This window comes from Podarcis cretensis, assembly GCF_951804945.1.
Source record: "Podarcis cretensis genome assembly, chromosome: 9".
Classification (NCBI taxonomy): Eukaryota; Metazoa; Chordata; class Lepidosauria; order Squamata; family Lacertidae; genus Podarcis; species Podarcis cretensis.
In genome coordinates this window covers 17649880-17674416 of record NC_137178.1, presented here as the reverse complement: position 1 = coordinate 17674416, position 24537 = coordinate 17649880, and the positions used below count along the sequence as shown (strand labels likewise).

Genomic DNA, 24537 nt, shown 5'->3' with positions numbered 1-24537 from the left:
CTTGACTTGAACCACTTGCAATCCCCATCTGCAGCCAGCAACCCTGGTGCCAGAGGGAAAAGAGAGAAATGTCATCAGGGTGATAGAAGTACTTTTGGATAGTATGGTGGCTTCAGCAGATGTCATAAAATAATAATTGTGGGCCATGCATTATGCCGTGTTCACCTAACATGCCCTATTGACAAAGTGGAGACATAACCCAGGGCTGTTTGGCTGATCAGGAAGAATAAAGGTTTTTGATTAGGAGGTCTCTGCTCACACAGTAGTTTTACAAGGTGCAGCTATTCCTGTAGATAAGAGAAGCAGCTTCCTCTCTGGATGTAGAGAAGGGTAGATGCCCCACCACAACAGCCATACACACACACCCATCTGCTTGCTGAGCAGGCAAACAGGAGTTTTAAAAGATGCCGATACATACTGATTAAAAGCAAACATAAGGAAATTGAGATCCAGGGTATTTCCTGGAGTCTTGGCAAAACAGGGCTTAAAGTTTTGCCTAACATTAATGTCTCACCAAGAGTACAAGTCTGCTTCCAGCATATCCTCTGCCATTCTGTATATCAGTCAACTTCTCATGATTTTTGTAAACATACAATTATAGCCAGGGTACTTGGAAGCATGCACCTGTTTAAGTCAAATACTGCAAGTATCATTGACTCTGTGATGAAAGCTATTTACCTTGAATGGCAACGGTTCTTCAGTAAGTGGGCTGACAGGAAGCGAGTTGGTACTGCTTGCAGGACTCATATCTGCACTCTACAAGAAAAGCAAAATAAAATCTAGATTAGCCTGTGACAAATCCACTGTTTAAGCGCTTGGTGTAGCTGAGCACCCCATCTGTTACAATGAAGAGAAAACAAATAATGATACAAAAAACTGTAACTGAAGCAAGCATTCTACTTTGAGCATTTTTCCTGATGCATTTTAACACCATATGGAGTAGCAAATAATGAGAAACACAATCATAAACATATCTACTCAGAAGTAAGTCCTATTGAATTCAATGGGTCTTGCTCCCATTTAAGTAGGGTTAGGATTGTAGCCTAAGATCTTCAAAGTTAAGTACTGAAAAACACAAGCTAATAAACACCTTTAGCAAATACAATAGAAACAGTTTGTTCCCCTTAATGGCCCATCACCCAGGCAATCACCTCATCAGGAAGCTAGCCTGGCTTATATTTTAACACTTGCTGGATCCAAGGGATCCAAGGGTTGGAAGGGTCATAGCAAACAGCCTACTCCCCCCCCCCCACACACACACCTCACAACAATATAATATAAAAATATAAATTTAATATATGGAAGGAGGGCAAACTTCAGGATCCTGCTTCTTACTTGTGGGGGTATAAGGGGGATGACTGACAAGCATCAGGCCTGATGTTTTAATTTGTGGCCTAGCTGGCAGTGTCAAGCACAAGATGTGGATGGTAGATCACACACTGTACAGTATATCTGACTATATGAGCAGTTCCACACTCTTTCAGAAAATATAAACCAAGGATGGGAAGCCTGTGCCCCTTCAGAGGTTGTTGGACCCCAGCTCCCACTATGGCCAGCCAGCATAGTCAAAGGTCAGGAATTATGGGAGTTGTAGTCCAGTAACAACTGGAGGGTCACAGGTTCTGCATCCCTGATGTAAACTGTATGTGAAAACTTATTGCCTCTCGCTCCAACTCATAAAACTGGACTGTTCAAGCTGTGACCCTATTTTTCTAAACAGAGAGGGCATGACAGCCACCCTAGATAATTGTACTATAAAATATGTGCAGTCTTGTGAACATCACTCCCAAAGATAGAGCCAATTTTGTTTGTGGTAACTGCTTTTCAGCAAGAGACTACAGTGCTATGATAGCTGTCAGACACCAACTTCCCTCAAGATTGCCATCAAAAATTATTGATCCAAGAAGTTAATACTGGCAGAAAATATCTTCAGTGGATATTAGAAGCAAGAGAACAAATAAATCCTGATAACTAAAGAAAGGAGAAGACAATCTGTGTATTTTATAGCTATTTAAAGAGAGGAAGTGCATTTCCAACTTATTTTCAGGGTGATTGCTTCAACTGTATTGTTGGTCATTTAGTTCAGTATAAGTTCACAGCCTGGAAGTTGAGTACAGCAAGCAGATGGGATATGACTGAATAAATATTTCAGAATTTTAGACTTTTTAAGGAACAGTAAAAGAGCCAGTCACAATTCTCTTGCGTTCTTGTGGCATATATTTATTTTAGTGCAGGCAGAAATCCTCTCATCTGTATACCATGCAAGTTTTGTATGGGCTTTTTGGGATAGTTAGGAAGTGGGGTCATTCCATTTTCACTGATACATTTAAACACATCTGCTGAGTACTAGGACCTGATCAATGGTAACTTATAACCATACTGATCTCAATAAGAATTTCTTCATGAAAGCTTATGGGACAACTCCACAGTAAACACCTTAAGGTTTGCAAAGTGATGCACTTGTTAATAAAGCACTGCACAGCAAAGGATTTGTGATATCTGTTCATTTTTCTATGCATAATATGCTACAGAAGGATCTGGGCAGCAATAAAATTACAAGTTGCCCAATATTCACAGAGAAGGGTGTCATCCATAGCTTGGTGCAAGATCCTTTCATTCTGTGCAGGAGCTAAATATCACGTGCAAATGTCTAACATGCTGACATTCATTGAGAACATATTTAAGTAATACAAAATTCAGACTTGAAGCCTCCATAGCTAAATAAGTTAAAATGACCTGTCAAAAGTGGTTCCATACTGAAATTACAAAAGTCCTTTGGAGAGTAGATGAAGCAGTGAGAATAATTGCAGTCACAACATTTAAAACATGCAAAATGGCTCATTAAAGCTTTAGTAAAATACATGGCAACCTAAGCAAGTTAATTCTGTTCTGAATAACCTCTACATTTCTTTCTTGTCTTAAAACGCAGGGACATTACTCCTGGCAAACAGAAATATATAAGAAGTTCATTTCCAAACTTGAAAAATGAAAACAGAAGAAAATGTATATATTATATGCATGAGTGCATGCCTACACATAAATTTGCAGTATAGCAGTGTGGTATAAAGGTAAACACCGAGTAATATATAGAGAGATATAATTATAGATATACAGAGAGACAGGAGTATAAGAAATACACACACCAGGTATTCTGGAATGTGCTATAAAATTTATATTCAGTTGCAAGGTTTTCAGCACTGATTCCTACTCAAAAGTATATTACACTTATTTCAACCTTTTCACAATGCAGCATGAAACTTGCAACACGTTTTTGCAGTCCCAGGTGTCCAGACACCTCAAAGTGTAGAGCAGCTGCTCCCTGCCAATAAAATGAAGACCACCAGGCACACAGATTGCAGACACTTTTCCACTTCCCACACAGAAGACCTGCTTACCATGGAGGAAGCAGTTAACCCACCACTTCCTTTATCTTCCCTCAGTATGCCACTGACACCTTCTTCCAAGTCTTCTTCTCTTCTTCTTCTTCTTCTTCTTCCCCTTCTTCCCCCCTTGACTTGCTTTGAGACTTAAGAGCCATCAGGTAGAGTCTGGCATCTTGCACCATTTTTCCCACCCACCTGCAGCTGAATACTGAATACTGGTCTCAGCAGGTTGTTCCCCACACATATGTATAAAGAAACAATTTCCAGTACAAAAATGTAGGAGGAAATATTAATAGCTATCTATCGAGAGATATGCATTAACATACATCTTCACAGCTGCAAGCCTGAATAGCTTTAGGAAGGCCCTAAAATAATGCAAATCTTTATTTAAAGTTAGTCCCAAGGTGGCTTACGAAAGGTAATTGACTAAGTAATTTGAAATTATTGCAAGCCACTCTAAGTAAGTATATAGACACTAGAAGAACAGGATACATGTATATATAAATCCATGAATAGGGCCCAACGGATAGGGCTTGGTCTTTTGGGGGGTAGTTGAGTGCTCAGGTATGCTGGCACTGCAGCCCAGCCTCAGTTTGCCATGGTTGCAGTGGGAAAAGATTGTTGTTGATACAAGAGGGAAGCTGTCAAAGCCCAGCTGCTGGGAATCCCTCCTTAAGACTCCTTGGCACCATATAACAGGGATGGAAAATATGCACCCCTGACTTCCGGGTTAGCGCGATCGGATTAATGGCGGATTCCCTCCGAGCTCTGGAGGGAATCGGCTCTGCTGAGGACGGGTCTTACCGCGCCGGCGACGCGGGGACCCTTAGAACCCTTAGGGAGTGTCCTGTGCGTAAGCCGGAGGAAAAAGAATAAGGAGTTTGACAGCTGTCAAAGGAGCTGTCAAACGGGCGGTTAAAGTTAAGAACTTTGTTACTTAATAACTCTCTGAATTAAAAGTGTTGCATTTGAACTGAGGTGGTTGGAAACAACGTAGCTATAAACAATAAGTAACGGACTGTTGGAAAAGGACTATCAAGTAATTGGAATCCCCCTAGGGGGAACTAGAGACATTACAATGGCTGCAGAGGGAAAATTACTGGCAGAGATAGAAAAAATGTTTTTTCTCGTGGGAATCCTGCAAGAGCAGAGTACGGCTATGAACAAAGAACTTATGACCTTGAATTCTAAAACAAACAACTCTGCTGAATGCATAAAGGATTTGACTAATAAGAAATCTGCAGCTGAACCAGAAGAGACATTTTTGGAACAGGTGGAGAGGAAAGAAGGAGCGGAAAAGGAAAATATCAATCAGAAGCCTATATTGTCAGGAAATAAAGAAGAAGATCTTCGGATTACAAATCTGAGAAAGATGAGAAAGATGAAGGAGGAAGTCCCTGGAGTACCTGGAATACTGGAATTTAAAAGAATAAAGAAATATGATTGGGACTTCCTCTTTGAGTATGGGAGAGCAGCTGATCTTTTGCAGCAACTGCTTTTAAGTATTTTGGATGGAAGAAAACTTGGTGTGACTGCGACTGAACTCCTTCGAGACCTGAGGACCAACAAAAAGGGTTACCAACAAAATCGGCGGAGAGAGACTGACAGAGACTTGAAGGCCTCGGATGTGAGGAATCCGGGCTAGGAACTGTTTCTGTGGACATAAGGGATGGAAACCGGGGTAGGGAGGGAGGGGAGAACAGAATTTTAAAATTTTATGATTTTTGTATTTGGCCATTATGACATATAATTAATTAAAATATAAAGGGAGAAATTCGTGGGAGAGAAATTAGGTCGACCTTAGAAAAAAGATTTAATGTTTATAAGAGAATTGGATAAGTTAAATGTGGATAAATAAAAAGAGTTAAGTTTTAAAAACAATAATAATATGTTAAAGATGAGAGATAAGAACTTGCTGAATTAATTATTGGAATTGGGATGTATGAAGAGGGGGTGGGGGGAAGTCAAGGAAAGAGGGTAAAGAAAGTAAGAGTATGAAATTATATATGTTTTGTTTTTGTTTTTGTTGTGTGTTTGTGTATAAAATGTGAAAACCTAATAAAAATTTTATTAAAAAAAAGGAAAATATGCACCCTTTCGCTTAATTCCATGCAGATGGAGAGAGGAGCTTGGAGGGAGGGCAAGGTGGGAAGAATGGGTCGGGCATCTAAAATGGGTAGAGAAAGGAAGTCAAAGTGGGAGGGAGCCTTCTGCAAGTGGTCAGTTCAGACCTCTGGCAAGAGATAGCTGTCTTTCTCATTGCAGATTTTGAGATGGCATGGGATGGGGGGGGGGGAGAGGTGAGAGAGGAAATCCCCTTGCATTTGTGATGATCCATGCACTGGGGCGGTGTGGGGATATGGCAACAGAGGAGAGGAGGGAAGCCTCCCCACCACTCCTTTAGAGGGTGGTATTATCTTATGCTTTGCATTTGACTTGCGGGGACGCAGGTGGCGCTGTGGGTTAAAGCCTCAGCGCCTAGGGCTTGCCGATCGAAAGGTCGGCGGTTCGAATCCCTGCGGCGGGGTGCGCTCCCGCTGCTCGGTCCCAGCGCCTGCCAACCTAGCAGTTCGAAAGCACCTCCGGGTGCAAGTAGATAAATAGGGACCGCTTACCAGCGGGAAGGTAAACGGCGTTTCCGTGTGCGGCTCTGGCTCGCCAGAGCAGTGATGTCACGCTGGCCACGTGACCCGGAAGTGTCTCCGGACAGCGCTGGCCCCTGGCCTCTTAAGTGAGATGGGCGCACAACCCCAGAGTCTGTCAAGACTGGCCCGTACGGGCAGGGGTACCTTTACTTTACTTTATTATCTTATGCTTTGCATTTGACTTGCGGCACACTGCCAAAACTCCTGGCAACAACTTGGGACTCAGGTCACAATCCTGGCATACATTTAAAGCACATGGCTTCCCCCAAAGGATCCTGACAACCATAGTTAGTGAAGGGTGCTGGGAATTGTAGCTCTCTGAGGGGCACAACACAGTCCCCAGTATTATTTGGGAAAAGTCATGAGCTTTAAATGCATGGTGTGTGGCTAGAGACTGCCTCTGCCAATAACAACCTATCCACAGCTAGAGGCCAGTAGAGGAGGCCCTGTTTGTTATCATTTGGGGAAGCACAACTCATTTTGTGTGCATTTTTCAAGGATTCTGTGGATTTTTAGGATGCCTTCTGAAATTGTAGGATATCTTATTCATGTCTATGTTTTTTTTTTAAAAAAATATGTTTCTTGTATTGTTCCTTTTGTTACTACACAGTTCACATTTGTGGCTATTTCTCGAAAAAAAGAAGCACAACAAAATGAATAATAAACTTAAAGCAACTAATCAGTATTATTTCCTTCACCATGTAGTTCTTGCTGGTATGGAGGTGGCAGCTTCAGACTCGCCCCCCGCCCCGGCTCCAAGATCATAGCAGAAGCAGAAGATCTCACTGGTCTCCAAGACCCAGGAGCTGTGCAGGTGCAAAACATCTTCCTTCATTTAAATTGCCAGGCTTATAGTTTTGATTTATGTGATGGTGGTTTGCGGTGATGGCCGGTGGCTAATGCAACACACACACACAATGACTAATGTGTACTTCTTGTGCCTTACAAAGGAGAGGTAGGCTCCATTACAAACCTTCCGCTGATGGGATAAATGTGAAGTGCCCAGAGGCAGCTCTAATTATTATAGGGAATTGGGGATGGCTCCGAGCACCACAGACTAGTGCTTTGGATCTCTTTTAAAGCAGACACCAATCAAACTTCTTTGGGGAAAACTGAATCAAGACCTATCTTGGCATCATAGCTGATTTAAGTAAGCCAACTAGAGTGGGACAATCCTTTTAAATGATCGTTATACTTAAAATTTCTGGCATGAGCTAATGACCTAATGTAGAGCACAGGAGAAATTAACACTAAACAACAGGTGTATGTTGAGCTAATGTGTATCAAACATTTCTTCTGGAAGCAAATGTGCTTTCAGCTATGTTGAACTGAAAATAATAAAATAAAGATCAGTAGGAAGCTAAACAGGCTCTAATTTACATTGCTTATAAACTCTTATTGATAACTTGGTGTAGGAGTTACCATTTGGAGAAAAAGTGACTGATGTGTTTTTAATAAACATGATCAGTTAGTCAGAGACACTATTGGATTGCTGTAAAACACTGTTACATTTAGAAACCGACAGTGACAGACAGGATTAATACGAAAAGGCATAGATGTCACTTTTTGCCACATGCTCAGGAAACCCATGTATTTCCACTCAAAAATACCATAATGCCTGGATAAGCAATTGAGCTATTTAAAGAGGCTCTCATGCTAGAATCAATTAGCTTTTTGCTAGCCACAACTGTTATATGTTTATAGGAAACACACAGACAGACTTACTGAGGATATAAGAAAGTGATTACGAAGCAAAACAGTGGTGATGTTTGGTAATTTTATGACTGGACTTTTGGAGGCATATCTTTGTAGCTGGAAATGCATATTACTTCACTTCATTTACTCCTAAACGTGGTAAGGTAGCCCTGATGCATTTAGGGTTCCTGCTGTTTATCATGTTGAACAGGGCCAAGATGCCTGCCCCCAAAGTCCTGTCCTAGCTGAAACAAGCTGCTTCCCAAGACAAACTCCATCTTCTTATGATTTCTTCTCACACCATTCTGGCAATGTCTGAAGGCAGGAAATGCCCTGGGAGAAATCAGTGATGCAGTATCGTCAGATAGTTCTTTCTTTTTCTTTGGTGATCACTCGTAGCCGAGTATGATTCTCTTCCATGGAAACGCTCTTAACAGTGATTCTGTAAGTGACGGTGGAGGCCAATTCTGGATCCACATGTCCTTCCACAGTGGGGACATAGGTGAGGGGACACAGTGAGGGTTTGCAAAACGTGTATTCCTCTTTGCTCTTTTCTCCTTTTTGCCCTGAATTCGTGCTTATTCAAAGTCCACAACATCTTCGGTAAAGGCTATTCTCTAATTGGAGTGCTCATAGGCCAATCTTTCCCAGTCATCAGTGCTTATACTACTTTCTTTTCTTTTTTTTTAGATTTGCCATGAGAGTATCTTTAAACCTCTTTCATTGTCCACTGGTATTTCGCTTTCCATTCTTAAGTTGGGAATAGAGAAGTTGCTTTGGAAGATGATAATCAGGCATTCGAACAACATGACCAGTCCAACAAGGTTGATGTTGAAGAATCATTGCTTCATAGAATCATAGAATCATAGAATCGGAAGAGACCAGAAGGGCCATCGAGTCCAACCCCCTGCGAAGCAGGAAACACCATCAGAGCACTCCTGACATATGGTTGTCAAGCCTCTGCTTAAAGACCTCCAAAGAAGGAGACTCAGGTTAAGAACTTTGCTTCAGGTTGAGAACAGAAACCATATTCCAGCGGTGCGGCAGCAGCAGAAGGCCCCATTAGCCGAAGTGGTGCTTCAGGTTAAGAACAGTTTCAGGTTAAGTACGGACCTCCAGAACGAATTAAGTACTTAACCCTAGGTACCACTGTAGTTTGCCTGTCTTCCCAAGTGAAGTGCACTGGACAGTGAGGTGGGGTGATAGCGCTCACCTGATCTCTTGTCAATTGCATCACTGCTGCTTCAAGGAGGAAGAGAGGTTAGGCGGCAGCGAGGTTGCTAAGGCAGGAGCACTGGAAGGAGCAGCCTATTGCCTCCACTGGGGCATTTGCACAGGGCCAACCTTGCTGCTGCCTTGCCACCAGAAGCTAAACATCAGCAAAGCAACTGACTGGAGGTGAAGATAGCACAGTTGCACCACAACATCATCTTCTACTGGTCCCTAAATTGGTGGGGCAAGTTAGTGTGAGAAGTAACCAGATTATAAACCTCCCCAACCCCCATTGTGCAGTTAGCAGAGCAGTGTGAAATGGAGCTGCAGGAAGTAGCAACCACTTCACTCACATAAAAATTACCCTGAGGCAGAAGAGGCCTAGAAATGGAGTCTGTGAGCTGGAGGTTTCTTGCCTGTGATATATCAACTTGATTAACACCATTCCATGCATCTTTTTTTCATTCATGCATTGTATAAATTCTTCAAGAGACTCAAAGGTAATCACCATGTCAGCAGCTAAGTTTTCAAGATATTGTACGGATATGAGAACTCATGCAAGTAAATGAAGGATTCCTGCGGTTGCATTTGACGTTCACAGCTTGAGTCTCCAATTTCCGACACTGTCCCTAATATCTCACCTTCTCAAAGCTGTCTACATAGAAAGGAAACTGAATTACCACTGTTTCAGAAACTCTCACATTATTCCTCTGAACATGTAATTGCCACAGAACCCATTACTGCTAGTTAAAGTCTTATTCAAAATTTGACAGAACCACTCATACCACTTATGAAGTTGAAAGAAAGATCTCTCTCTCTCTCTCTCAATGAATAACTTGAATTCTACACAATCAGAATTTTTAAAAATAAAATAAACAAAAGTGGTTCTAGGCCTCCAGAACTGTGTAGAAACATTTCAGGTTTTATCATCATCTATAGCCAATGGTCATCACAATATAACATAGATCACTTATGTGTAGACTACAGAAGGGGGGGGGGGGGGGGGAGGGAGAGAAGAAGAAAAAAAGAAAACCATCAGTCCAATAAACCCTAAGGATACAAATGAACAGGATTGAAAACATTTATTTAGCTTAAATTTCCCCTCAACATTCAGTACTAGTATGATTCAGAAAGGCCTTATTTTCAGGGTTGAGTGAATCATTGCATTGGTGTCTGGGTATTTTACAAGTACAAGCAATAGCAGGAGGGTTCACACAACCCCTCTGAGACACTAAAAGGATATGTAAGTGGGTAGCACCAGTTAGCCCAATCTTTTATCTGCCGATACTAACAGCTTTCAATACATGAGAGAGGGCATGTGAGATCACCACTAATTCTTCCTTAAACCAGGCTTTGGAGGCCAGTGGTTGAACATTTTGGGGCCCAAATGGGATCCCCTCAAGTCTTCACAGGACTTGATAGATGAGCTCTGGATCATCCCACACTTCCTACAACCATTACAATTTTGCCTGTGTGTGTGGATTTAACATATGGAATAAATCCCTGGGAATTCCATTCTTACCTGAATGCTCTTCTGGAGGAAGAGAGGGGAACCTGCCCCGTTGTATATCGGGGGGGGGGGGGGCTGGGTGGAGAGAGTCTCCTCCTTTAAATTCCTGGGAGTTTACCTTAGTGAGGACCTCACTTGGAAAATCAACATAACTCAGGTGGTCAGAAAGGCCCAACAGAGACTCCATTTCCTCAGGGTCTTGTGAAAGAATAAAGTTAAACAACAATTGATGAACTCCTTTTACCGGTCCACAATAGAAAGTGTCCTTTCATATTGTACTACAGTGTACAATATGTGTGGTATGCTGGCCTAACAGCCACAGACAGAAAGTCTCTACAGAGGGTGGTGAATACAGATCATGATATCATGGGCTGTCCCTTGAGTCCACTAGATGACATCGCAAGGGATCGTTGCCTTAGGAGAGCAAGAAAAAATCTCAGGGATGACTCACACCCCGGCCATCACCTCTTTAATCTTCTACCCTTGGGCGGGAGATATAGAAGTATAATCAGCCGTACCAACAGGTTAAAAAATAGCTTCTATCCGCAGGCTGTTAGGCTGTTAAACGGAAAATAACATAGCGAAATTGACTTGTGAGGTGGTGTGTTGTTCAATAAGCACACAGAGTGCAACGAGACTGAGTGTTTTGGGGGCGAGGAAGTAGGCTCATTTAATTTCATTGTACACAGGTTGTACAATGACAATAAAGGTATTATTACAAGAGGCTTCCAAATGTTGTTGACTGTGGCTTGAGATCAGGACTGGCCCGAAGATATTTGGTACCTGAGGTGAACCACAAAATGGCACCTCCCCTGCCAGTTGAAGTGAGAGAAGGGACTGAAGAATGAAAGGGGAGAGTGAAGATCAGCCTTGAAATGATAGAGGAAAGTTAATATCACCAATGGAATGAGAAGGGAGGAAATGGCGCTGGAGGAGGGCGGGGTGGAAGAGAAGGTAACAGGCCAATCTGCTGCCCCTTCTAGTGGGTCCAGATCTGCCACCCAAGGCAGCTGCCTCGCCTTGCTTCATGGGCAGACCAGCCCTGCTTGAGTGACAGAAGCAGACAGGAAACTCTTAATTCAAAATCCAAAAGAAGACAGAAGCCATGGTATAACTGCACACATTCTTCTGTAATTATTTACAGAGCATAGTCATTCTTATTCTAATATATTCCCAGGAGCCAAACAGTAATAGAGGAAATATATTAATGAATAAAAATTGCACGTTTGACCATTATTCCTGAGATTTTACATTGTACTACCCCCCCCCCCAACTGCAGATACCCAACATGATCACATTTTTACACTTTATATATATTATTATGTTTTTTTGCAAGTATTGTGGCATGTAAAGAAATATTTGGCATTAAGCTAAATTTATCACAACAGTGTTCTATTGGTGTGGATAAAATTAGGAGAGAGTTATTAACTATTCTCCTCCCGCAATTAACTCTGAAACTACGCTATAATAAAGAATGTTTCAAACTTCAAAATAAATCCCTGAAAAGCATAATTATCACTTAGTTTAAAATTGTACAGCTTGCAGTTTCTGTCAGTGATTTCTCGGAAAACACTCCCCATCCCACGCCTAAAAATAAACAAACTCATTATGTTAATCTAAGGGATTAAAAGCCAGCTTTCCCCCTGGTAAGTCATACCGAAAAGACCTTCATTAAGAAACTTTTCTCAAATGTATTGAAGAGGAATGTGTTTTTGAGGCTCTTTAAAAATTCATTAATAACTTAGAAGTTTCTGTATTGTGTTTAACGCTTGTCACTGGAACTATAATTTTTAATTAATTGAGCAACCTTAAAGCTGGCTGAGGGGGTTGGAAGCAATCTTAAGTGCTACTCTGCCATCCAAGGCCATCCAAGTTACAAGCTTGGTGGATCAGGGGAATGTCCTGGACGTAGCGTATCTTGCTTTCAGCAAGGCTTTTGACAAAGTCCCTCATGATATTCTTGCAGAAAAGCTTCCCACTCTACAATTCTAGGATTATATGCAATTGGTTTCTAGAGTGACTAGCACATAAACAGAGACAGACAACAGCACATATAACTGACTAAACCACTTGGAGATCTAGTCTGGCATATAAAGGTAAAGGGACCCCTGACCATTAGGTCTAGTCGTGGCCGACTCTGGGGTTGCGGCGCTCATCTCACTTTACTGGCCGAGGGAGCCAGCGTACAGCTTCTGGGTCATGTGGCGAACCAGAGCAGTGCACGGAAAAGCTGTTTACCTTCCCACCCGAGCGGTACGTCTTTATCTACTTGCACTTTGACGTGCTTCCGAACTGCTAGGTTGACAGGAGCAGGGACCAAGCAACGGGAGCTCACTCCGTCGTGGGGATTCGAACCGCTGACCTTCTGATTGGCAAGTCCTAGGCTCTGTGGTTTAACCCACAGCGCCACCCGCCTCCCTTAGTATGGCATATAGTGGTGTATAAATTAATTTAATTAATTAATTTACATTAATAGAAAATCATACTGCATAAATATAGTGAGTCTCAATTCTTTTATATGTTATATGTATACGATAAAATATTTCTGTATAGTTGGTTTGCTTTTTAAAGCAGCAACGCATAGGTGGCTCAGACTTGAGCAGGTGTTTGTTGCAAGAGGCAATCCAATGCAAGCTAATCTGGGTTCAGCTGGAACTGCCAAAATTCATGTATAAATCTGCTTTAAACAGTTTCCTCCTCCATCCCTACTCTCATGCCTCTCTATCTGTATCCAACCAGCCCTTCATGTTCTACCTGCAGTTATATTGTTTTTATTTTTCTCTGTACACTGTTTTATGAGGGCTTAGGTCTGTAGAGCAACTAATACCTGCAACAAACAAACAAATGTTGAAGCTTCCTTAGAATTTATTCTATGAAATGGCACGTGAGGGTCCCCCCCCACACACATTATTTCCTCTGAATTTAAAAGCACTGTGACACTTTGAAAATAATTTGTCAGAATGCCAATGAGGTCTTATAGCATATTAGACCCACACATATTCATTTGCAGAAAACAAGGCTACTGCTGCTGTGCCTTATTTACAGACTTCCTCGTGTCAGGGCATCTGGGACCTGAGCTATGAAACCCATTTCATGAGAGCTGTCTAGGACTGTGTAAGCTCTGGCCACACAGTACACTTTTCAAAGAGAGAAGGGAACAGGCATGTGAAACTTCAGCACTGGTCTGGTTACCTACTCTTGCCAAGCGGAACAAAACCTGTTGGCTGCTGTAGTTGAGGCCTGGGCTCAGCGCTTGCTCTGCTCCATTGGTTCTACTGCAGTGACACACAGCAACAGCCTGTTCCTGTCTTGCTTCAGAGTCCTGTGTCTGTGAATTAATGACCATTTGCCTTTCCACTTCTCCCGAGTTTGACTGGTTCAGTGGACTTTGTTGTGGTTTATTTCTGATCGGTATTTCAAACTATCACAGTTTTGAAAGTTGTCAGCAACTGTTGCATCTGTTGCATCTAGTAAGCTAATGCCCCGAGCACCTTCTCAATTTGTTCTTTTTCGGTCGGTCTCTGAGAGTGCAATAAATAAACGGCAATGCCCTGTTCCAGTATGGATTGAGCTGAGCCACATGCAACAATACCTCTCCCAATCCAGCCCATAGGCGTGGAGGAAAGCAATGCTGTTTGTGCCAGTCCTGCCTCCAACATTCTGGGAAGTCTGCCAGTTCCATGGGAGCTTGAGGTTCACATGGAAGTGGGTTGTGTCTGGTCAAAGTCAAGCAGAGGAGACAAGAAGAGGGCCTTGGACAGCTCCAAGTGGGTCTTGTTGGTTGAATTAGAGCCAACTGATGCCTGTGTGTTAGCTCCACCTCCCTGGAATTGACTGGATGAAAGACCCTAAAATTATTTTCTACTTTTCTAGTGAGTCTAGAGAGATAGAGGTAAAGTGGGAACCCATCCTCTAAGTCAGAGGATAGTTGCACATCTGTGTCTTTCAGTAAAGAGGGTTTCTAATAAGATACTGATGGTTCTCCCTTGAGGAAACATGTCCTCATCAGCATCCTATGTAGTGCACTACAAGATCCCCAGGTCTTGAGTTATGACACTGTCTGTGCAAGGCTTTTGCATTCAAACGCTCAATTTCCCAGATAAGGCCTAGTAACTGACTGTGTAATGTGGGTCTATATACGTGATCTGGATCTACAGTGGTACCTTGGGTTATATACGCTTCAGGTTACATATGCTTCAGGTTGCAGACTCCACTAACCCAGAAATAGTACCTCGGATTAAGAACTTTGCTTCAGGATGAAAACAGAAATTGTGTTCCGGTGGTGCGGTGGTGGCAGGAGGCCCCATTAGCTAAAGTGGTGCTTCAGGTTAAGAACAGTTTCAGGTTAAGAACAGACCTCCGGAACGAATTAAGTATTTAACCTGAGGTACCACTGTACACCTGTATCAATGTCCCAAGATGTCAGAGACAGGGTAAGGGGGCATGCTTAGTACTTTCACTCCCCTTTAGGCATGTGAACCAGACCAGAAGGAAATATTGTCTGATGCATCCTCTACAGAGGGATGATAGTTAGAAGACTGGGCCAGAGCAACAGTCACTGGTGGAGAAAGAGCTCTGCTTTGGCAGTCTTAAACAGTGTCAGACCATTTCCTTTCTCCTTTCAATATTTCAGTGGTAAATGGGGTGGAAGATTCTGGCTCAGCAGTGGTGGTGGTGGTGCAGAAACCTCTTTCCTGGCCTGGAGCAGCAGAGAGGAAGTGGAAAGTTCTAATAATAGAAAGGTAAACAGCATGCACTGAAAACATATGCACAGTGTTGTCGCCCAAAGCTCTTGCCTACTAAAGAGTGCTCCATGAAGCAGATCTGCTTCGTTGCTCATTGATGTCTGACCAAAGTAAAACAAATGTTTTTACACCACTGAATGGGGAATTCTAAAAAGACGTGCATCTCTATTGTTATGCCTTATGAGACACTGGAGAACCCAATATAGGCACGTACATGACCACAATTAACTAGATAATTATACAAAGATTTCTTTCTCACCATGGGCCACTGATTCGTGACTTACAAGTAAATGTGTTCATAAAAAAAAAAATACCTGAAAACTGGAAAGCAGCATAATCTCAGAGGCTAGGTAGCTGATTAAGAGCAGCTCAGAGAGAAAAGCAAGTGCCTTGAAGCTCTAGTTTATATTGAAACTTCAAACCCTAATTATTATTTGTCCAGATATTGATGCACTATGCAAATTAACACAGTCCTTGCCACAGGACACAGATATCAAATAATATGGAGGGAGAGGGGAATCAAAGAGAATAAAATCAAAGAGAATAGTGTGCAATAAGGGCACTGGGCTTGATGAAAGACTAGTAAAATGTTAGTCATAATGAAAGGTTCAGAGGAAAGGAATGAGATTTCAGAGGCCACCAAAAAGGTATCTGAGGCAGGCAGTGGGGAGAGAGATATCATGCTATTTGAAACAAGGGAGGTATCATGTGAGCATTGCCTCTTGCAGATTTTTGCGTGAGAGAACTGGGAAGTTAAGTGGAATTGCTTAACCTAAATCCTTTAGCTCTGCACATAAACTATGGGAGTAAAAAATTATATGCAATGCTTGTGGCAAATGCCACCTGGTCCCAGTAAAAATTGGGCCGCAGCCAGTGTATAAGGACTCAGGAACATTTCACTGCTGGGAAATGTAGAAGGTTCTCTACCTAATCAGGATAAAGGTGGCTGAGGGCCAGTAAGATTCAGATCATGGACACAGGTGTGTGTTTCCTTGTACTTACGTTAACTGATAGCAGAGATGGAAGAAATCAACTAATTCCACCAAACACACAGAACAACTTTAAGTAGTTCAAGTAGTTAAAGAAAATATTGCCATTAATAAAGTTGATGAAAGGGGTTGTTTGCAAGGAGATGCCTGTGGTATTCTATAAGCAAAAACAATTGGAACTAAGAGAGTAGATAAGATACTATTTTACGCTATTCAACATACAGGCTTTCCACAATAACCTTTTGCAGCATTATGAAAATTGGGACCAACAAAATGTTCCTAGAGATCATGCTGGATTCCTGTTGGACATGCCAAATCTTAAACGTGTCTCACTATTAAACGTGGGCATTTATTAAAGTGTTTACAAGTAGTACTAGTCCCACGGGATCCTTCACTCACTGTTTTCTGTCTCTCAATATGGGGTAAATAAACTGGACTGGATGTGAGGGAGTGCTCACCAGAGATAAATAAATGCAGTAAAAAATAAAAAAGCATAAGAAGAATCATAAAGCTCTGCTATTAAGCTTTAATATCATCCAGCTCGATCGTTAACAGACTCATTTTGCCTGCCTCACAAGTACTCTTCCAATACACAAAACAGATTGGCTATGGTATGTTTTTCAAAATGCAAGCAGGTATTTTGAGGCCTCCTTTCCCCAAGTTTAAGCAGATGGTGCAACTGCAAGTACAACCCCCTCAGGGTTCTACTAGTTGGAAGACTTTGTGATCTAAGCCAGCAAGTCAGTGGAAATTAAGTATCGCAACTGCACATAGAATTGGAACCTAACCCAAGTAAGTACAGTGGTAAGGTAAAGGTAAAGGTACCCCTGCCCATACGGGCCAGTCTTGACAGACTCTGGGGTTGTGCGCCCATCTCACTTAAGAGGCCAGGGGCCAGCGCTGTCCGGAGACACTTCCGAGTCACGTGGCCAGCGTGACATCGCTGCTCTGGCGAGCCAGAGCCGCACACGGAAACGCCGTTTACCTTCCCGCTGGTAAGCGGTCCCTATTTATCTACTTGCACCCGGAGGTGCTTTCGAACTGCTAGGTTGGCAGGCGCTGGGACCGAGCAGCGGGAGCGCACCCCGCCGCAGGGATTCGAACCGCCAACCTTTCGATCGGCAAGTCCTAGGCGCTGAGGCTTTAACCCACAGCGCCACCTGCGTCCCTTAAGTACAGTGGTACCTCGGGTTAAGTACTTAATTCGTTCCGGAGGTCCGTTCTTAACCTGAAACTGTTCTTAACCTGAAGCACCACTTTAGCTAATGGGGCCTCCTGCTGCTGCGGCACCACCAGAGCACAATTTCTGCTTTCATCCTGAAGCAAAGTTCTTAACCCGAGGTACTATTTCGGGGTTAGCGGGATCTGTAACCTGAAGCGTATGTAACCTGAAGCGTATGTAACCTGAGGTACCACTGTATAAAGCAGGGATAGGAAACCTGTGGCTTTCCAGATGTAGCTGCAACACAACTCTCATCAGCCCTGACCAAGTTAGTTGGCGCTGATGGGAGTTGGAGCCTGGAGGGTAATACCCTTCTCTGCCACAAGGGAAGGCTGTTAGAGGACATGAATGTGATGTTCTGTGAAGATTCAGTGGTCTGATGATGGAATTTTGTTAAGTCCTGGAAGATTCAGCAAACTACCTATAGTTTTGCTAAATCAGTGGGTGAAGAGGAAGGTATTTCCTGCTTTAGACCTTTATATATCAGAATTTCAACAAGTGTTCAAAGTGGCTTTCAATGGAAGAAAAAACAACAACATGGCAGTAATCACACAAACAGCAGTTGTACGACTGACCCCAAACAAACAGCAGCTGTGGAGGGGAAGTTACTCTGGATTAAGGCCATAATAAGGGAGATAATGAATTTAAACTCTAGGGCCTCATGGTTGATCTCTGGATCAGGAATAAACTGTTACTGGTGCCACTTTCCTTCCAATGCAAATATCCATCACAGGCAGGGGATTCACTCCCATCGTTCTGCCCGGACGCTGAGGTCCAGCGCCGAGGGCCTTCTGGCGGTTCCCTCATTGCGAGAAGCAAAGCTACAGGGAACCAGGCAGAGGGCCTTCTCAGTAGTGGCGCCCGCCCTGTGGAACGCCCTTCCAGCAGATGTCAAAGCGATAAACAACTACCTGACATTCAGAAGACATCTTAAGGCAGCCCTGTTCAGGAAAGTTTTTAACGTGTGATATTTTACTATATTTTTGGTTTCTATGGAAGCCGCCTAGAGTGGCTGGGGAGGCCCAGCCAGATGGGCGGGGTATAAATAAATTATTATTATTATTATTATTATTATTATTATTATTATTATAGCAGTGAGGGCAAAGGGTTGAACCCCCATTCTCAGTTGTGTGATTATAATTACATCCAGTTTGTGCTACAACAGGGGTAGCCTATGTGCTGCTCTCCAAAACTTGTTGAACTAAAAATTATCACCATCCCTGAACTTGAATGTTTTGGCTGGTGCTGGTAGAAGTTGGAGTCCCAACAACATCTGCAGGGCCACGGGTTCACTTAAAGAGAGAATTCCCTTCCTTTAACATAGTAGCTATGGAAAGTGCAATTAGCATTTTGCATGTTCCAGACTGGCACACATGACTAACATCTACTAATAATGTACAGATGCCAGTTTGTAGAGAGTGTAAATTCTGTGGAAAAAACACAAACCACTGCTGGCACAAAGACATGCAAATACATTAAAGTAAACAGAGAGTTTATCCCCATGAAAATTTGGCCAAATTCTGGTTGTTACTGTTCTAATTAGCTGCTTACACAATAACAGAGTTGGGAGGGAGCATTTCAGGGCTGTAGAATCAACCTTGCAATGCTGCATTGCATTCATTAATACCCCATATGATTTAAACATGGTGTAAGACACTATTTTTACAGAATTTTTTATTATGATAATGCATAATTAGTATTTTTAATTTGCCCTGAAAAATTATGTCAATTTGACTCCTTCCCCCTCTTTCTTTCTCTTTCTCTTTTTCTTTCTCCTTCTGTGATGAGGCTGCATTTTAATGTTTTAATTTTGTATTTTAATTTTGTTTTTAAGTTATATTTCAATCAACTTGCTTTTATTATTGGTTGTTAGACGTCTTGGCTGGGTAGGGTGGGGTATAAATAAAATTTATTATTATTATTATTATTATTATTATTATTATTATTTATTATGATGCCCCTATACTCAGTCCAAAGAAAATGATAGGGTACTTAAATCAAATTTAAATCAGTTGGACTTAAATTTAACTTATTTTATCTGGGTGAGGTCCTCCCCAAATATTAAAAATATATGTGTGCACCACCTGGAATGTCCAACCACTTGCAAATGGCTTCTTGATCATTGTGTTGCCCTTGAGTGCAGCACATTAGTCTTCCCCATGATGGAATGGCATTCAGTTATATGGGAGAATGTCAATAATCTCAGCAGTGTCCTCAACAGCCTCCGTATCAGAAGCAGATTTTGTCCTGCCCCTACTGTGTTCAAAATTATGACCCAGTTGGGTTCTCCCATCAAGCACCAAGAACTAAGTCAGTCAGTAACTTCAGAGATTCACTCACTTCAAACATTCCTATCTACGGTGGTACCTTGGGTTACATACGCTTCAGGTTACATACGCTTCAGGTTACAGACTCCGCTAAGCCAGAAATAGTACCCTGGGTTAAGAACTTTGCTTCAGGATGAGAACAGAAATCACGGTGGCAGCGCAGTGGCGGTGAAAGGCCACATTAGCTAAAGTGGTGCTTCAGGTTAAGAACAGTTTCAGGTTAAGAACGGACCTCCGGAACAAATTAAGTACGTAACCAGAGGTACCACTGTACATAGATCACCCCTAAAAAAGCTTCTTTTCTACACCCACTCGCCGTACCACCTGTAGCCTCCATTGCACAGCCTCAAGCAACGACCAGCCATGCAGCAACACTACAGAGGTCCCACAACACACCAGAGAGGTGCTGGAACTCAGTTCCAGTGAGTTCCAGCTGAAAAAAAGCCTAAGAGTGTCACACTTTTAACCCCCAAAAAGGTGCCAGTACTTCATACCTTTGAGTATCCCCTGAAACAAAAGCACTGCTTGGATGGACAGATGAGCAGACAGACAAATATTCTGTAACTGCTTGATTATCTTAGCAATCTACTTATGCCATAATGTCCCCTAGGCATTGCCCTAAACCAGGCATGTCCAACTCCCAAGTGACTGCGATCTACTTGCAGTATAAAACAACAGGCAGTGATCTACCCAGAGTTGTTGAGCTTTCTGTAGGGAGCGAATGTTGCTGAGCTTTTTGGGGGAAGCCAGAGTTCTCGAGCTTTTCAGACATGCCTGTTGGACATGCCTGCCCTAAACCAACAAAGTAACCAATGTGGGGAAAGAGGCCTCTTAGTCTTGGATGTAGTCCCATAAATGGATAATATCATTGTGTGGGAGAAGAAAAACACACATTGAGCAACCAGTGGTGCATGTTCACATCAGGGTGATTATTCACATGATTAGCTTTGACACCTGCAGTCATTTGGTTGGGGTGGATGGGTGGGCACATCTGGCTACCTAATTCCTTCCTCTTCTCCCTGTATATGATTAGCATAAATGCTTGATCAGGGCCAGTGGCGTCCTGTGAAGCATCATACAATTTTCTCTAAAACACATGTCAACTTGCTAACTTGCTCTCTGGTAGCTACTGACAACTAACTGCACCAGCTACAAAATTTATTTTTTACACTGGGAGGTACAGCACTAAAACAGCAGTAAAAGCTTATTGAGGCAAGAGGATGGGAGAGAATAAGTCATATATACTTGTATCAGAACCCAGTAATTGTTCAATTGTCATAGTAACATAATCCCACAAATTTCCCAGCTGGGCAAAGTGGCTTCCTATGCAGCACGAAGACATTTGGTAGTAAAATCTTGGAAACATTTACCATATTAATGAGAGTAAATATCTGCTACTATAGTAAATCTCCGGTGCTGCCAACTGGGTCCCCGCTTAAAATGAATTGGAGGCTTTGAGACTGAAGCCATGTTCTTTAGTTTCTTAAAGCTTAGAGTCTTACAAAAGCAAATTATTATGGAGAAATTTACAGCTGAGGTTCTTTACTATGGATTAACTTGCTGAAGGGGGTGCATGAGGACAACATTTTGAGACTATTCATGTGCTAACTTTGCCCTTAGGCAACACTATCTCCAGTTCAAAGGGAAGTTTGCTGTTTCAGATCTTACCTGTCTAGAGTCTTGCCTGAAACGATAACCTAAACCAGAATCCCATGCACTTTTCCAGAGGAACCTAGATTAGTTTCACTTTGTCCAGTATGCCACATGGTCCAGAATCAGGACATGTTGCTTCCAATTTGCCTTGGCCCAACACAAAGCGAAAGAATGCCCTTGTCCAAGGCTCAGATATAAACTCATATTGCTGGAACCACAACTGGACTATACAACAATGCTGGGTGTTTTCTGGACTAGGAACCTAGAGCAGGTGTGCAGGATCTACATTGGTTTTCCCCTACAACCCTGAGATACACCAACTGGAAGCAGTTCCAAAATAGAAGCTCATGAATTTAGACACAGAATGGAGCATAGGCTTCACCTTGCTCCACTCAGGATTTTTTAATCTAATTGCAGAATTGAAGCTACACATACATACACATACACCCATTCCTGTTTCCCAACAATAACACCCCCTGACTACTGCCAAAAAACCCCGCTTAGCCTAATTTAGGAGAGAGAAATGCTTTAGTTTTTGGTGGGGTGGTGGTGGTGATTGTTAATCACCAGGAACTGGAAATCTTTGCTGATCCACTGCAAATCACCAGCAGAATCAGCTTTGTGCATGCACATTTTAGCTGAATCACTTTGCTCTGCCCTATCTGTGAAGTTTAATTGTTATTTATTTCCTGCTTATGTTTCTTTCAATTCTGGGGATGAAAACTGCAGCAGAAGAGTTTTTGTATTGTTTCATTTTAGAAAGGATGGTACTGTTATTCTCCCAGTGTTCTAGAATTAGCTGGAATGGACGTTCTTGTGCGGCAGCTCATTAGAAAGTACATTTGACAAAGTTCCATATGGCAGGTGGATTGCTTTCATTACTAGCTATGATTTGGAAAACCACAAAATAATATTTGCAAAGCTATCCGTGCCCACATCTAATGTGGTGCTGAGTCACATTCCAAGTAATAGTACCTAGACAGATGGCCAATTGTACACTAGTCAAATGGACTGAGAATGTAAGTGGAGATTGGGAACACAGAAATTGGATCTGTTGTCCCCCTGCAAATAAAAAGAAAACATGAAAGACAATTTAGTGAAAATATACTTAGCACTTTCTTTAGTGAACTACTAAAACAAGGTAAAGAGGGCAAGAACAGATGCACTTGCAATCTATGGCAGTATTATCAATTTTTACAAGGCTTATTTTTCTCTTCTTCGGTATAGAGTAGTTCAGAATGAAATTAATATGTGTGCTTTCTAAAAATCTAAGCAGCACTACTGTTTAAATTGGAGCAAACCTCAAAAATGAATATTGTCTTAGTTACTACATTCCTAATATGAGCAACTCATCCATCATAAATATTTGCCATTGTTTTCATTCCTACTAGAAGTACAAATGTTTGCTTGGGATTTTCATTATTATTATTACTATTATTTTGATTGAAGCCACAAACACACAGTTTCCCTTTTCACACTAGCTCATTTGATGCCTGACCTTGAAATTGCTTTCATTTATTTGTAAAGAAGAGATAAACAATGTTACATTTCAGTTAAGAAAAACTTCACCTACACTTCTAAATCACGCTGAAAACTTCAAAAGATAAAAGTTGTAACAATTAATCAGTAATGTAGGCTGGAAGACCTCAGAGGAGGAATAACTGCACCCCTGCACAATATCCAGTGTTTTATATAGTATTTTGCGTAAAAATGCAAACTACAACAATGATGGGGCAGCTGTACACACTCTCTAGGATACTCTAAATATCACATGAAGTAATTTTATTTATCCCATGCCTTGGAAACTGCCAAATGTTAGTTTTAGTGTGGTAAAAATGACCTACATTTTCACTCATAAGGGAAAGGGTTGGGTCCCTACCACTAATAAAACTATGGTGGGAGACAAATTTCACAATTTCATATTAAACATTTTGCCACTTGGTATACAAAATGATCCAGTCCAGGGGTTAGGAATCTTTTTTGGCCCCGATCACTTATTTGACTTCATCTGAATGGGCCAACTTTGACAGGTGGGTGGAACAATCTACTTGTCAAATCTCCTGAAGTCTTTTTAAAGTCAGTTGATGATTGTGATGATGATCACTTTCATCCTAGGATTCCTGTGTGGGTTACAACCGTCTCAAATACAACTTTAAAACAGTTTAAAAACTTACAGTTACAAATAATAATAATAATAAATCAATCACAAAAAACAGGGTGGGTCCAGAAAATATATCTCTCAGTTTTCAAAGGCCAGGGTTAAGAGGTGTACCTATAGCATTTGCTGAAAACTGGGACTTCCGGAGGCGGCGCGAACGGTAATGGCGGCCCCTTTACTGCTGTGAAGGGGAAGCTCCGCGGAAACTGGGTCGTCCGCTACGGCGAAGCGGAGACCCACATCGGAAACCCACAGGCAGCAAGAGCCTGTGGTCCTGAGACTCGGCGGGCGCCTGAAGCGGCCCTTCAAAACGCAGAAGGAACCCCGTAAGGAGCTCCGGAACGTGGAGGGGGTTGCGGCGCTGTGAGTCGTTTCGCAATCTGCGGAGTGAAGCCGCGTTGCTGCTGCCGGTGAGCGCTGACCTTTCTTCCTGGAAATTTTGATTCGGGAAAGCAACAACCCGTGAGTAAAGAAGGACTTTAAATAATTTGAGACTAAATTACTGAATTTGGCTGAAAGCGGAGCGACGCAAAACAGGAAGTCCGTCTTCCGCTGTCACTGAACTTCAACGCAAAGTGCTAGAGGAGTGGAGGTTTTAAAAGAATCTTCAGCTAAATTGATTTGAGCACCCAGTGAACTTTCTTTAAATAAAATAAGGACTTTAAGTACTGGACTATCCGATTTTTATCTGCAATGTGATACCTTTCTTCTATTGGAATTACAATTTGGATGAGAAACCCAGGTGCTGGAGCTGCCTGAGTAACTTGAGCTGTCAGTTTTGCAGATCTGGCTACTGTGTATCAGAACTTGCAACAATCTGAGGGTTTGGACTTGCTACTTTGAAGCATCAATTGAAGTACCAGTATGCACTGTTTGATACAATGTGGTTGTTAATACCAACTCTGCTTAAAATCTGCTATTGAAGGTCCCTGGACATTAAACTTGATTCTAGTAAATTTATTAGAATTGGATTCTTCCCTTGAGACATTTCAAGCTCC

At 42.1% G+C, this 24537-nt stretch overlaps 1 protein-coding gene across 6 annotated transcripts in view; it reads right to left on the bottom strand.

The window, feature by feature from the left end:
- The window catches only part of CCSER1 (coiled-coil serine rich protein 1), a 725174-nt gene that overhangs the window by 361047 nt on the left and 339590 nt on the right, over positions 1-24537 (bottom strand). For all 6 annotated transcript variants that reach the window (XM_079990786.1, XM_079990785.1, XM_079990787.1 and 3 more), the window contains exon 7: positions 679-756. In XM_079990786.1, the coding sequence (XP_079846912.1) occupies positions 679-756 (78 nt within the window). The remainder of the gene's footprint in view (positions 1-678; positions 757-24537) is intronic.